Raw genomic sequence first — 14903 nt, 5'->3', positions numbered from 1 at the left:
CAGAACTGAAGTGACTATGTGTCATCATCCGATGCTTATGTTTTCCCACTTTAGTTCCTTTGGGGAAATTAGAACTTGCGGATATCACCAGTTCTACGACTACCCTATATTCTTCCTCTTTAAGTGAGGAAAGTTCGGTGATTACCATTCACCTGGGAGTGGCCAGAAATGACTTTTTTACATATGGCTCAAGCAGCTCACGAATTCCGGTCCTAGACCAAGAATCCTCTGAGTAGCCATCGAACATCCGTTTGAAGGCGAGCTAAAGTGAGACGGCGAAACATCCCCTCCACAGTTTGTGCGTTGGGGTTGGGACCCTCCACGTAAAAAGCGGATCAAATAGCATTTAACCGTCTGGAGGAACAACAAAGCGGCGTAACCGCTGTATTGTCGGCCGAGCTATTCAAATACGGAGACGAAGAACTGATAAGGAACATGCATCAGCTTCTTTGTAAAATATGGTCGCACGAAAACATGTCCAACAATTGGAATTTAAGTGTGCTCTGCCCAATCCACAAAAAGGGAGACCCACCATTCTGTGCCAACTACCATGGGATAAGTCTCCTCAATATCGTATCTAAGGTTCTATCGGGATTAAAGCCCACCGCCAAAAAACTGATTGGACCTTATCAGTGTGGCTTTAGCCCTGGAAAATCTACAACTGACCAGATATTCACCATGCGCCAAATCTTGGAAATGATCCGTAAAAAGAGAATCGACACACACCACCTCTTCGCCGATTTCAAAGCTGCTTTTGACAGCACGAAAATACCAAAAGCTCCGATAGGCTCGGAAAGGTGCTCTCTGAGCCGTTTGATACAAAGCCAGGTTTCAGACAAGGCGACTTCTTCAATCTACTGTTGGGGAAAATAATTCGAGCTGCAAAACTAAATAGTTTTCTATTGCCATCTACTATTAGAGTGTACAGCTGCTGGTTTACGCCGATGATATTGATATCATTGGCTTCAATAACCACATCGTAGGTTCTGCTTTTTCCAGAATGGATAAAGAGCAAAGCAAATGGGTCTGGCAGTGAACATGGACAAGACGGAATATATCCTGTCATCAAGCAAACAGTCGTCGCACTCGCGACTAGGCTCCACCGTCACTGTTGACAGTCATAACTTCGAAGTTGTAGATAATTTCGTTTATTATGGAACCAGTACCAACAGCAACAACAACATCGGCCTCGAAATACAACGCAGAATAGTTCGGTCTACTTTGGACAGAGTAAGCAATTGAGCAGTAAAGTTCTCTTTTGACGAACAAAAACCAAACTCTTTAAGTCACTTATTACTCCCGCCCTTCCTGCTATTTGCTGCAGTGGCATGGACGATGAAATCATCTGAGGTAAGGCCGAGAGAAATGTTCTGCGAAAGATTTATGGTCATTTGAGCGTTGACCACGGCGAATATCGCATCCGATGGAACGGTAAGCTGTTTGAGATATACGACGACATTGACATAGTTCAGCGAATTAAAAGGTAGTGGCTACGCTGGCTAGGTCATGTCGGCCGAATGGACGAAAACACTCCAGCTCTAAAAGTAGTAGCAGTACCCGCCGGGGGAAGCAGAGGAAGAGGAAGACCTCCACTCCTTTGCAAAGACCAAGTGGAGAAGGACCCGGCTTTGCTTGGAACATCCAATTGGCGCCACATAGCAAACAGGTGAAACGACTGCCGTGCTGTTGTTAACTCGGTTATAACCGCGTAAGCGGTTCCTACGCCAGTAAAGAAGAAGAAGATTTATTTAGAGAACGTAACCTCTTTTGAAGTGGATTAGAGCAAAGCAGATCTTTGGATTTTGAGATGTTTTTACTTCGAATAAATTAATTCTGCAGTGAAAGTGTGGGATTATTATTATTTATTCTTATTAAAAAATATGATTTATTAATTATTTATTTTTCCGTACTCACAAAGTGCATTTCACATATTTAAAAAGTATTTAAATATAATTATAAAATATAAATATTTTTGTATGTTTGTTATATTCAAGACAAATTTGGTAGAAGTTTCTTTGTGATATAACATATCATAGTTAATATCATAAAATTATATATTTGTATTAGTGGAAGACTACACAAACGTTAATACTTATAGTATTTAGCGAGAGACTACTTTTACTTAGATTATTCGTAAGTAAGTTTGCTTTAGAACGAAGCTCAGCTTCGGCAATTGTGACGCCTTTACATAATACATTACAGAAACAAATATGAAAGAAAGACAGATAAACATACATACACATTTTACATATAGACAAAACACATTTGGTAGAGTTCTTCCGGACATAAAAACACAAAAATGTGCACATAACAGCTAAGAATACACTAACACTAACTACAATAATTACGCGGATACACCCAAAATTCCTTATTCGATTAAAAAGCCAATGCTTTAGTATACTCGAAAACTGAAACAAAAAAAAAAACACAAAAAGTACGATACAATAAAGTCCTACGAGAGCAAAATTAAACCTTATCACAAACAAATATCGCATAGAGTAATTAAGTAAATATGTAGTTGGACTATAAAACTTGTCGCTGGTAAACAAGGTCGTTGCTGCCGACCGAACTTTGACTATACGAGCGGAGAGCCTTGAACAGTTGCATTAGCTGGCGACGGCGGAAGCAACGACGCGCTGGATGGTCATGTGACAGTCTCCGTTTCCACGTAACCATTGTGGATGTAACCGGTGGAAGGGCTGCCCATCAAGCTCGACTTGCCCAGACCATTGGCGATGGTAGGTGGCTGTTCGCTGGAATCCAAGATACGCTCGAACACCGCATCCAGACGACAATGGCTGACTGTGTAGTGCAGGCGATTTTCATATTGCTTCGACAGCGTGTTCAATTCACGGAAAAGATCGGCCAAACTTAACACTTTGTTGCTCTGTGGTGGCACCATTGCCTCCACATCATGCTGTTGAGCAAAAAACAAAAAACATTGAAGATTACAACCCTGGGATGTATGCATTCTTAGAGTGCTTACCTCACGCGGCTTGACTGTTTGGATTTTGAGACTAAACTTTATGGAATGCGGGTAAGTCTGGAAGTCCACGCACTGCGGCAGGCGCATATGTATGGCCTGTAAGTAGTAAGTTGGTATTAAATAAACGTGATTTCTTCACATTTGCGGCGACTTACCTTCTCCACCGATTCGATCAATTGGTTGTCGCCATAAATTACGGCATTGTAGTAACCGCCATACTGCTTATTCAAATTCTCCGGACTGCTGCAGGTCAGGATTTGACCGTCCTTGAGCACAGCGATACGATGGCAAATTCCATCGATCTCCGACACCGAGTGCGAAGTGAGCACAACAGCGCGTTGTGTAGCGAGTAGATCGTGTATGGTGCGATAGACAATGGCGCGCGTCACCGGGTCCATGTCGCTGGTGGGCTCATCCATTAGCACGACGGTGGTGCGGCCGCAACAAGTGATCGCCACTGTCAGCTTACGACGATTGCCGCCACTCAAATTCTTAACCAACACGTCACGGTACGACTTCAGTTGGAATGACTCCAGTACGTGTTCTATTAGCTGTCAAAAGTAAGCCAGAAATTCAAATAAAAATTTGTCAAAATACAGTCTTATATTTTTGTTTATTATAAATAAATTTAAGTGTTTCATACTTTAAAATTTCAAAATTTATCAAGGCAAATTTCTCTGAACTTATTTCCTGAAACTCATCCTCCCCTAAGAAGAAGCACAAGCCAGCTAATTACAGTAGTAGTAGCAACGTCAACAGAAAGCATCAGCCAAAACACCAAAGCAAACGTCGAGAAACATAATGAACATGGCCAATTGCTGTAAGGATTGTGATAGATTGCAGCCACGGTCATCGGGCAGCGCACCGGTGCGCCCCGAATTCCAGCAGCCCACCATGTATGATCACTTTCAAAATTTTCAACGCTTCAAAATGCAAAAACAAGAGGCGCAGGCCATTGAAAAGCGCAAGGAAGAACTACTAAAAATGAACACGAACTTCACAAATTGGAATCCCAGCTGCAGCAAAGAGATGTTCGATCAGTTCAGCACACAAGATGTGGCGTTGTTTCGGCAGCAAATTCGTTTGGCACAAAATGGAGAGCGTTCGATATTGGAGAGCCTCACAGCGCCAACTGAAGGCGGCGCTTCAAGTATCGGTGGCACTGCTACGGTCGCAGGTACTGGTACCGGCACTGGTACAAGCGTCGGCGACAAGTCGCTGAAGAAGAAGGACTCGCTGCTGACGATCTCACGTACACCCGTACAGTGCCCCATTGGCGCTTGTGGTCGAACTATAGGCGTCACTTCGGTGTTGTCGCATTACCTGCGTGATCACAGCGAAGACTTTGGTGTGCAGTGTCAAGAAATTTACGGCGGGAAGCGCTCAGTGTTGATTTTCGATGCCACTACTCTGGATTTCCGTGATAATGTGTGTTTGGGTGTGCTCGCCTACGGAGGCATCAAGGAGAAGTGGTAAGTACACTACAATTAATGCAATTAGCTTGGGTGTGTGGTAGATTTCTAATTCCGATTTATGACCTTAGCTCAGATCCGCCCGCTCAGCGTGGTATTTGCATACACAACGCCTTCCTGCCAAAGCCGCATGAACATCTTGACGCACATTTGCCTATACTGATAATGGCTTGCCGCACGTCTTGGAGTGCTATGCTGAAGGATAAGCAGCTCGAAACTCGAATAACGAAGCCAGAGGACTCGAATCAACACCTACTCGTGATTTGGCTGGTGAGCGTGCAGTCCACCAAGCCTATACATTGCACCCTCACCGCCTATGATAGGACAATGACTTCGTCGCGCAGTGTCATCGCACAAGTGCGTCAGCTCAACGAGTCCCAAAACCCGAGTGAATTTCTGATTAACGATGCGAACAGTTTACGTCTGAGTAATGGCGAAATCAATATACTTTCACATGATGGCAACGATTGCGTTCACCTGGAGGTTATGATCAACGAATACGACCAATAAAATTTTTTCCTGAATTTTCGCAAAGATGCAAGAAATGATAGTAAATGTGTGCTTCTTTTATGTACTCATATATCTCATAGTGATATAAATATGATATGTACTGTGTTTTCTTTTACCGAGTGATTTTCATTGCGACTGGGTCACGACTAGAAGTGTGTGTCTACCCGAAACAGAAACGAATAACTTCTTACCTTGTCCATATTAGCGACACGCCGCAGATTCCCGTAGAACCGGATGCATTCCTCGACAGTCAGCAGGGAGTCCAGCGGATTTGTTTGCGGACAATAGGCAATCTCGCCCTATGAGTACACATAGTTGTTAGTAGGACTTGATGTTGTTGTCATAGTGTACTTACGTTGAAGTAGTTGATGGCGCCCACATTCGGCTGAAGTTCGCCAGAGAGCATTTTGAATATCGTCGATTTGCCGGTGCCGTTCTTGCCCAATAAGCCGAAACATTCACCGGCTTTCACTGCGAATGTGACATTCTTCACAACATACTGTCCGCGATCGTATGACTTGCAAAGGTTGTCTACTTTGAGTACTTGTGGTGTCTCGTCTTTATCGGCGCGTTTTAGCGAGTTCTGTATGGACACGATTTTTAATTCCTCCGCCTGTTTCTCAGCATACTTTTGGTAGAAAGGCAAACGATTTACTAACGATTCGCGCCATTTATAAATCTGACCGGTCTCCAGCAAAACGTTCAGTATAATGAAGAAAATACCGATTACGAATAAGGCCAGCATATGTGGACGGAGTAAATCACTCGAAACTGGATGCTTGTAGGAATCGATATCGTACCGTTGGAAGACGAGTGAGACCATATAATTTTTACAGATCTCAAGTAAACCGTCGCCCAAAGCGTGTTGCGGAAAGATGAGGAAGGCACGGTTAAGGAAATAGCGCCAATTGTCCCATACTTCCGAGTCACCGATTACACCCAGCAGTATGATATTAGCCATGGTGAAGAGTGGAATTATGATATTCATACAGAATATGGTCACAATCGCCACGCTGGAGTCGTTGAAGCATTTCTCAAACACATGTACACCAGGTATACAGGCAAATCTAGAAATTTGATTCGCATTAAATAAAAAAGTCTAGTAAAGCCGTATTATTGCTTAAAACTTACGCAAAGAGCAGTGCTAGCACGAATATACCGGAAACATTTTGACGAGCAACAAAAACTGGCAATCCGAATGCGAATATGATGGCACCGCAAACCAATATGGCGATTACCATAATCTAGTAGACCAGGGGAATTAGAGTAAGCGCAACTGCTGTTTTGACAAAAGTACTCACCAGAAAATCCCAAGCAAACGCTACACCCCAGTAGGTGGCTAAGTTTACACCACACAGTTTCTGTTGCAGTTTCTCACCTTTTACGCGCTCGTTTACCAGAAAAACAGATGATACGGCCACCACCAAACTGAATGCGATGAGTAGTATGAAGACCATGGACGAATCGCCAGCTTGACGCAAACTGCGAGAAAATTTAGCGATGTTTAATAAATAAGCTCAGATTTGGAATGGTACTTTTCTACTTACACTGAGGTCGTACTGAGCTCGGCGGCGCCCAGTTTCCATGGTTCATTGAAGCTTGTGATGCTGAAGTTACTGTCGTCCATCTCTACTTGCAGCAAGCGCGTATTCAAATCGTTCAACCAAGCCATCATGGCATGATAGCCTTTGTTGTTGTACCAAACGATAGCATTCGTATCATTGAAGGAGTAGCCACCATAACGTTTCTCATGATAATCATTCATGGACTGCAAGATCCAATAGAAGGCTGTGCTTGAATTTCTAAACTCCCGACAAGGACTCTCAGCGGAGCACTGCTCCGCCAAGCCCTCGTAAGCGGCATTTGTCAGTGTTTTGTTCAGTTCCATGCTGAACATTTGTGTTGTTTTCGGATACAGTTCGCGAGTGAAACTAATTGTTGTATCGTAGTCGTCTTCCAAGCGATATGTGACGAACCACATGGCGAGCAACTCGAATAGCGCAGGTAATACGATGACGCAAAGGAGAATGCGATAATTTCTGCTGAAGTGAACGATGCGTTTATGTAATAAATTCCGAACGGCTGTGAGCGCACCTAACGTGCCACTATTCACTATATTAGCCACTGTCGAGTTTTTCAGTTCCACCTTCTTCATGTTAAACCTTGTGTTTACACCCTTGCTGGCGTTTTCCTTGTCTTCATGCAAGTCCGCGAATATTTGCTCTAAATTGCGACTTTCAACGCGTAAGTTGGCAATGAGTCCGCCGTTCTGTAAGTTTTGCAGGTAATCAAGGTAAGCCAGTGATTTGCTGGAGCCGCCTTGGTCGTATGGTACTTGCAGACGAATGTCACCACTGTCTAACCAATCGGGTTCTTTAAAGCTGGTGAGCATATCTTTACCCATAGTGCGGATTTCAGTTATAGTTTGGCTATCGCTGCAATGGAAAAGTACCTCAAAGCCGGAAGTGCAATATTCTTTGAGTGTTTCTGGGCTATGTTTCACTATGATTTTGCCCTGCCGAAGAGAATTCCAGTTTTAGTTTGAATTTACCTAAATATTTAAGCATACTTACGTTCTTCATGATAACCATCAAATCACTTAGAAACTCCGCTTCGTCCAAGAAGTGTGTAGCAAAAACAACGGCACGTCCTTTTCTAAGGCGTTGTATCAGTTCCCAGATGTCCTTGCGCGCTTTAGAGTCAACACCATTGCATGGCTCGTCCAGAATCACAACGTTGGGTGAACCTATGAGCGGCTTGTTTTGAGAAACAGTTACAAAAATCTATATTTCTTGTCTTACCAATAAAGGCCAGAGCGACACAAAGTCTACGCTGGTAACCGCCCGACAGTTGATAGGCCTGATAATTCTCATATTTACCGAACTTCAAGCTTTTCAGTGTTTTATCCACCTCCGAGTTGTAGTTGTGTTTTAGTTTGATCGACGCATACAGTTCCAAGTGTTCGCGCGCTGTTAGATTTGGTATTAAAATATTGTCTTGAGAGCATACGCCCACCTTATCGTACTCATCGCTACTTGTCATTGCCTGTGAGAGTATAACACGCCCCGTCGATTGCACCACTTGACCCGTAAGCATTTTGCTGAGGAAGCGCAGAAGGTAAAGGTTAAAAGATCAAAAAGGTGAATCAAATTGACTGCTTACATAATTGTGCTCTTTCCTGCGCCATTGCGTCCCAGCAGACACGTGATCTTATCCCGGGACAATGACAGATTCACATCGCTCACGGCCACTTGCTCACCATACAACTTGCTCACGTTTGTCAGCGTTGCACCAACACTTGCATCCAAGTCATCGCGCTGCACTTCAATGAATCGATACTCATCTGCATTTGGAAAGTAGTGATTACTGAAACACTCTAGCTTTCGAAGTTCAAAACAGTTTACCATCCATGAAATGTCGCACCAAATAGCCGATAGTGCTATAAATTATCGCATCCACAATCATCATAATGAATGCGAATCCAAATTCGCCGCTCATACCTTCTTGGAAGACTTGCACAAAGCTCAAACCGATCTCTTGTAACTCCATGCGCATAATATGGCTCCAACCATGCGAGAATGCCGTTGTGAAAGACAAGTTAATGCAGAAGTTCTCGAACGAATTGAGATGAGAGTCAAAGAGCAGCACAATGATGTAGGGGCAGTAGGAGATGAAGAAGAGCAGTGCCGTGGCTACGGCGCCAATAGTGGCCGACGTGAAGAAAGTTGAGCACATATAACTGGTAATAAAATAAAGAAGATCGTTGTAAGCTCTTTCGAATATTGCGGAAGTTTTTAAACCTTCGTAAATATCATTTCAATTAAAACTTTTCATACTACGGAACTATTACTGATGTCACAGGTTCTGACAAAAGAAGAAACAAATCTTCGTGTCAGAATGTGAGCATACCTCTAGAAGATCGAGAGTATTTGTAGAAACAGAAACTCACCAAAAGGATATCAAAGATGCACCAAATACAACCAAGAAAAACATGACGAATATGAAGGAGACAAACTTCAGCAGACCACCAATGTACAGGATAAACGTTACACCCACAAAAATTACAATGAGTTCCACAAATGTAACAATAACCCAAGAAGTGAGCTCCGAACACGGCTTCAGGCCCATGGAACGCATGATCTATAAATGAAAATAAGAAAAGTGAAAGTCACTAATTGTTTGACATTCAAAGTGCACCATTTACCATTGTATTCCGACTCTCACGCATCCAAATTAAGTGGCGCACACAATTGGCGATCTGTGCTACCAGGCCCAGAAAGAAGGCCACTTGTACGGCCTGCGCGAGGTAAATACCCGTCTTCATGCTGCAAATATATATAATTACATAACATGTTCTGTGTACTGAAGAGAACACTCACTCATCGTGTGTGTAAGCGGGATATGGAAATTGCTTCGTGTACATCTGCAGTCCATCCACTCCGTGCTTGCTCAGCGTGTCTGCGCTATTGCCGCCAAACACACTAAGTAAATCGAGCAAAGCTTGGCGCCGCCTGCGCGTGTTCACCTTCAGTTCATCTAGATTTACCATAGTCTCCATCGAACTGGGTTGACCGTTATCGTTGTGTGCCTGTGGTAAGCTCTCTTTCGTCGGTGTCGTCCAATCGTCATCTTCATCCTCATCCTCACCAAATCCACTACCAGTCTCAATTTCAATCGAAATGGGACTGTTTGTGCTGAACTCGAAGGAGCTTTCCTCAGTGACGTTTTTGTGTAATAATTTCTGGTGCCTAATGATGCCCATGTCGATGGCATTCTTTATCTGCACGAAACCACGATGATATTTCATGTCGCGTATCATGCTGCGCGACGGACCCGGAAACCAAAAGCGGTTCTTGTTCTCAAAGGTCGGTTGTGTGTTTTCGGTGTCCATATGCAGTTTGTAGGACACATCGTTACCGGTTTTGTTGAAATATGCTGCAGCGAAGAACAAACGCTTGTCGTTCAATTCGAATGCAGTGAGTTGTAAATCCTTGGCGGTTGCCAATGGCACGAAACGATCCACGGAGAAACATTCCAGTATATTCTTGATGGTCATAACGATGTCGTATACGAGCGGATCGGTCCGTATACGATTTACAACGCCAACAATTTCGTCGACGTTTATATCATCGCCGATGTAGGAGCGTACAGTCTGTGAAGTGGCCAACTTGAGCAGGCTGTCGAAGCCTTTTTGAAATGGACCGTCTTCACGTAACTTGGTAACAATGTCGGCAACTGCAACTGATAACCGTTTCAAACGATTCAACTCCTCGAACGTTGTGTTGGCCTGGAAAATAAGGAAATTTATGCTACTAGAAAACACTTAATAATCTGGTAACTGATCATATGAACTGTTTGTCAGTCAAAATTAGAGTTCCTGCTAAATTAAAGACTGTTCGACAGTTAAAATTAGAGTCGCAATAGGAACCGAATTAAAAATCTTTCGACTTTTTAAAGGCTTTCACTCACATGCGTCATAATTGATATAGTATCCTCATTAACAGGCGCAAATAAAATCTTGCCGTGTATCAGGGGTTTCACCACGTTCCATGTCAACTTGCCCGTCGTGGTTGTTGTGATATTCAAGTACAGTTGTTTACAATATTTCGCTGCGAAGTAAGAGCATATTCTAGGGTTGGTATAAAGTATTTACTCGGCAAACAAGAACTTACTAGGCATTACATTAATCTCGTCATCATTTATTTTGCTGAAGTCCTCGGTGTCATAGAGAATGTCATTAACAAGTGGTATGGTGTTCGTGCTGGGGAACGGATGACCGCACATAAGGTAACCAGCCTTAACAAAGGTTCTGCGATCTGGAAGGATAATTTAGATAATGATATGGAAATTTAAAAGAATTTGAATTTTTCATTAAATCTAAGTTTTAATTCGATCATCATGTTCGAAGTCGAAAGATCTTGTTTTGTTGAGTAAAGAGGATGTTTTTGGATTACAGAAAAGTCTTCAAATGGAAATCAATTCTTTAAAAATATTCATTCTAACCGAAGTGCAAAGCTTTCAAGTACCTGAAAAGAGTCGATTTATATCGAACGTGCCGTTTAGGAAATCCTCCACTTGGGGCACCAGGTTGATAACACTGCCGACGCTTTCTGCAAGTAGTGGCGACAAAACAAACATAAGCATGCGTTAATACTCGTAATTAGTATTTGCGATTTGTTGTCACTTTAAAGATTAAATTCCTTAATTAGCACACAACTTCACGCTCACTGCCTTAAGGACAGACATAGACTACAAAAGCTTTCTGAAGTGCTTGTTCTGTGCGGTTTTAGCGATAAAATTAATTAAAAGTGCATAGGCATTTAATTGGTTTTTGGAGTTCGCATGCATGTGCGTGAGTACTTACGGCGTATCTGGTTGAAATGGCCGCCCGTGACCACAGCCGTTACGGCATTTATGAAATTCGCCTTTTCCGGCAAATCGATGACAGCGTTGAACATGCGATCGTCGGTGACAAATATATTCACGATATCAACAATTGGCTTCATGCTGAAATAATTAATGCCACAAAATGTCAAACACAAGTAGTCACTTAACTTCTTTATACAGAGTATGTAAGCTTGTATGAATAAAATATGCTTGAGTAAAAGATGTGTGTAAGAACTAACAAAGGTGAAACTAAGTAGCTTCCGAACAGGCATTAATCACGCAACCAGTGTTAACGAACTTCTTCAATACGAAGCGTAAGATGGAACAAGAGTTCGCGTCATTTACACTCCTGTCGGTTTCTATAAGCACATTTTCAAGACTTATATCGATTACTTACGGTGCATTCTGCCAACTCGTTGTCTCTTCGTATGGCGTTGTCTTCATGCAATTATTTTCCAAACTACAGATGTAAGAATAGAAACTTGGCAGCACCTGATTTTTGGTGGGCAGCAATCGCGTGGGAAATTGGCAGTCTTCTATGTGTTCGGGACCGAACTTGAGACGTATGAGGTAGAGCAGCATAAACACCAAGCAGGGCCAAACCACTTGCACAACCGTCATAACCTGGAAGCGGACGAAGCCAAATACTAGTTACTGATATTCTGGTGATTTTTTGTTGCTTTGAGTTACTTACCGGTTGACGCAGTCGCACTAGGCCGTCTTTGCGCAGCATCGCCCGTAGCTGGCTGGCGCTGAAGGACCGTTTCAATTGCATTTTGTTTCTTTTTGACTTTTCGATATCTCACAATTCCGGCAACATCGGCAATTGTATTTGATGAGTTGAACCAGTGTTATGCAATAACGGTTATTTCTCAGCTTTTTCGGCACTCTTAACACTAAAAATATAAAAATAGATTCTGTGAGCTTATTAAAGAGTTAAGTTAAATACAGATAGACAAAATAAGCTAAGTTTTGTAGTGTATGAAGAATGCTTATTTGCTCAATAAACATACAATTCCTCTGCATACTTATCGCAAAGCTTAGGCTCTCTCTGATAACCCCGTTTGGAAACCAGTTTGTAGTAACCTCGACCCTTCCCATGATTACTTATTAAACATTTACAATGGAATATGTATATAAATATAATATATTTGTTTTAACTTGTAGATGTTTTTAGCACTCGCTTCTGCTTACAAATGTCTCTTTCATCTATCATTATCACTAAACTAAAGCACTACATTATGTCATGTTTTGTAAACAAAATGGTCATTGGCACCGATTATTCATTATGCTCAAAGTCACATTTTTTGTTTAGTTAATGTGTAAAAGTTAAAAAATTTAAAAGTATTGGTTCTTAAATATATTTATTTTATTATAAAAATTGTATGAAAACAAGATGTGCTGGGCATTGACCATATTGCTCTAAAATATTAAAGGAATGGGCAAGATAATATAATAATGTGTATATTAGGGTGTTTTTTTTTTCGAACTATTAATTTTTTTCAGTCCCGGACCAAGGCCTGTGTATATGTATAAATACTATGTATATGAAATTGGATATTTTAATCACGACGAATGTGATGCATTTTAACTAAGAACAAGTAAGGAAGGGCTAAGTTCGGGTTCGAACATTTTATACTCTCGCATGGTAAAGTGATAATCGAGATTTCATAATACGTCATTTACATATTTTTCAAATACCGTATTTTTGTAAAGTTTTATTCCGCTATCATCATTGGTTCCTAATGTATATATTAAACAGAGAAGGCATCAGATGGAATTCAAAATAGCTTTAAATTGGAAGAAGGCGTGGTTGCGAACCGATTTCACCCATATTTCGTACATGTTATCAGGGTGTTAAGAAAATATTATATACCGAATTTCATTGAAATCGGTCTAGTAGCTCCTGAGATATGGTTGTTGGTCCATAAGTGGGCGGCGCCACGCCCATTTTCAATTTTTAAAAAAAGCCTGGGTGCAGCTTCCTCCTGCCACTTCTTCCGTAAAATTTAGTGTTTCTGACGTTTTTTGTTAGTCGGTTATCGCACTTTTAGTGATTTTGAACATAACCTTTGTATGGGAGGTGGGCGTGGTTATTATCCGATTTCTTCCATTTTTGAACTGTATATGGAAATACCTGAAAAAAACGACTCTGTAGAGTTTGGTTGACATAGCTATAGTAGTTTCCGAGACATGTACAAAAAACTTAGTAGGAGGCGGGGCCACGCCCACTTTTCCAAAAAAATTGCATTCAAATATGCCCCTCCCTAATGCGATCCTTTGTGCCAAATTTCACTTTATGGCTTATTTATGGCTTAGTTATGACACTTTATGGGTTTTCGGTTTCCGCCATTTTGTGGGCGTGGCAGTGGGCCGATTTTGCCCATCTTCGAACTTAACCTTCTTATGGAGCCAAGGAATACGTGTACCAAGTTTCATCATGATATCTCAATTTTTACTCAAGTTACATCTTGCACGGACGGACGGACAGACGGACGGACGGACAGACATATACATATATACTTTGGTATATATAACCCTATATCTGACTCTTTTAGTTTTAGGACTTACAAACAACCGTTATGTGAACAAAACTATAATACTCTCGTTAGCAACATTGTTGCGAGAGTATAAAAATTATGAACTTAAATGCTTTTTTTAATTTTGACTGGTTCATTTTGGAAAAATGTTCACTTTCAAGATAAATGAAAAAAAACTGAGTCATTGCACGGGGCAAAGATCGGACGTGGTTTTTGCGAGCAATGATTCAAACGCCGATTTCAGCGAATTTGGAGGCAAATCATTTCAGAACGTTCTGCACTAATTAATTTAAAATTTATATGAATCATTACTAAAGTAATTTCTAATATTTTTATACTGTTGCAACATGTTGCTACAGAGTATAATAGTATTGTTCACCTAACAGTTGTCTGTATGGTACATAAGTGTTCAGGATGACAAGTGGTGTTGCAATCGGGGTGACTGTGTATCCGCCTGGCTGTCGGTCCGTGCAAGCGATGACTTGAGTAAAAATGAAGATATTTTTATGAAACTTCGTATACGTGTTTCTTGGGTTGATATAGCAGATGGGTATACAGTAGAAATCAAATGAATATATTAATATGAATATGAAAAACAGTATTTTGAGAAAAGTCCTCGCAGCATTTACTTCTTGACAATATAATCAATGATATTAGTGGGAGTAGGTGTCTTTTCTGCAAAACTAGATACCAAATTCGACTTCCGTTTTCCAGACCATGGTACTGTTTTAAAGAGAGCCCTCTTGCTCTGACAAGGAGTGTGCTCACAAAAACTAATATTATATATTGTGAAGCAGATGTACTAGCCAGCGCAGGAATTACCACCTCAAATAGACTCTAAAAAAAGGAATTTATATGCTCTTGGTTAGATATTTAATCGAAAAATATGTTATAAATATAGCTAAGTATCAGTGGAATCAGTCCCTGACTTTCTCAACAAGCAATTATATAAAAACTTTAGTAGGAGTTCTAATAGGAATGCCATATAAGGCTATTGTGGAAGCTGTC

At 41.4% G+C, this 14903-nt stretch overlaps 2 protein-coding genes across 2 annotated transcripts; one reads left to right on the top strand and one right to left on the bottom strand.

Annotated features, from left to right (window-relative positions):
• Positions 1 to 2644: 2644 nt before the first annotated feature.
• LOC120773449 (ATP-binding cassette sub-family A member 13) lies at positions 2645 to 12130 on the bottom strand. The gene is made up of 21 exons (XM_040102339.1): positions 12050 to 12130; positions 11753 to 11979; positions 11333 to 11475; positions 10995 to 11078; positions 10641 to 10784; positions 10438 to 10577; positions 9348 to 10255; positions 9173 to 9293; positions 8918 to 9108; positions 8373 to 8707; positions 8131 to 8311; positions 7770 to 8068; positions 7542 to 7714; positions 6516 to 7483; positions 6270 to 6450; positions 6100 to 6212; positions 5324 to 6035; positions 5160 to 5267; positions 3142 to 3537; positions 2987 to 3082; positions 2645 to 2917 (listed from the first exon to the last, which is right to left on the bottom strand). Exons 1-21 carry the CDS (start codon positions 12128 to 12130, stop codon positions 2645 to 2647), a joined length of 5874 nt encoding a protein of 1957 aa, XP_039958273.1.
• Positions 3555 to 5083, top strand: LOC120773450. Its single transcript, XM_040102340.1, has 2 exons — positions 3555 to 4458; positions 4530 to 5083. Exons 1-2 carry the CDS (start codon positions 3788 to 3790, stop codon positions 4966 to 4968), a joined length of 1110 nt encoding a protein of 369 aa, XP_039958274.1. The 5' UTR covers positions 3555 to 3787; the 3' UTR covers positions 4969 to 5083.
• Positions 12131 to 14903: the final 2773 nt, after the last annotated feature.

Source organism: Bactrocera tryoni, chromosome 4, assembly GCF_016617805.1.
Source record: "Bactrocera tryoni isolate S06 chromosome 4, CSIRO_BtryS06_freeze2, whole genome shotgun sequence".
Classification (NCBI taxonomy): domain Eukaryota; kingdom Metazoa; phylum Arthropoda; class Insecta; order Diptera; family Tephritidae; genus Bactrocera; species Bactrocera tryoni.
This window is presented reverse-complemented; position numbering and strand designations above follow the sequence as displayed.

Bases quoted from the DNA above. Each gene is read 5' to 3' on its own strand.
- LOC120773449 (XM_040102339.1), bottom strand. From the start codon at position 12,130: ATGCAATTGAAACGGTCCTTCAGCGCCAGCCAGCTACGGGCGATGCTG. The intron at 6,036-6,099 runs GTAAGTTTTAAG...TCAAATTTCTAG, and splicing joins GTGCTAGCACTGCTCTTTGC to ATTTGCCTGTATACCTGGTG. The intron at 5,268-5,323 runs GTAAGTACACTA...GTGTACTCATAG, and splicing joins GCGCCATCAACTACTTCAAC to GGCGAGATTGCCTATTGTCC.
- LOC120773450 (XM_040102340.1), top strand. From the start codon at position 3,788: ATGAACATGGCCAATTGCTGTAAGGATTGTGATAGATTGCAGCCACGG. The intron at 4,459-4,529 runs GTAAGTACACTA...TTATGACCTTAG, and splicing joins GGAGGCATCAAGGAGAAGTG to CTCAGATCCGCCCGCTCAGC.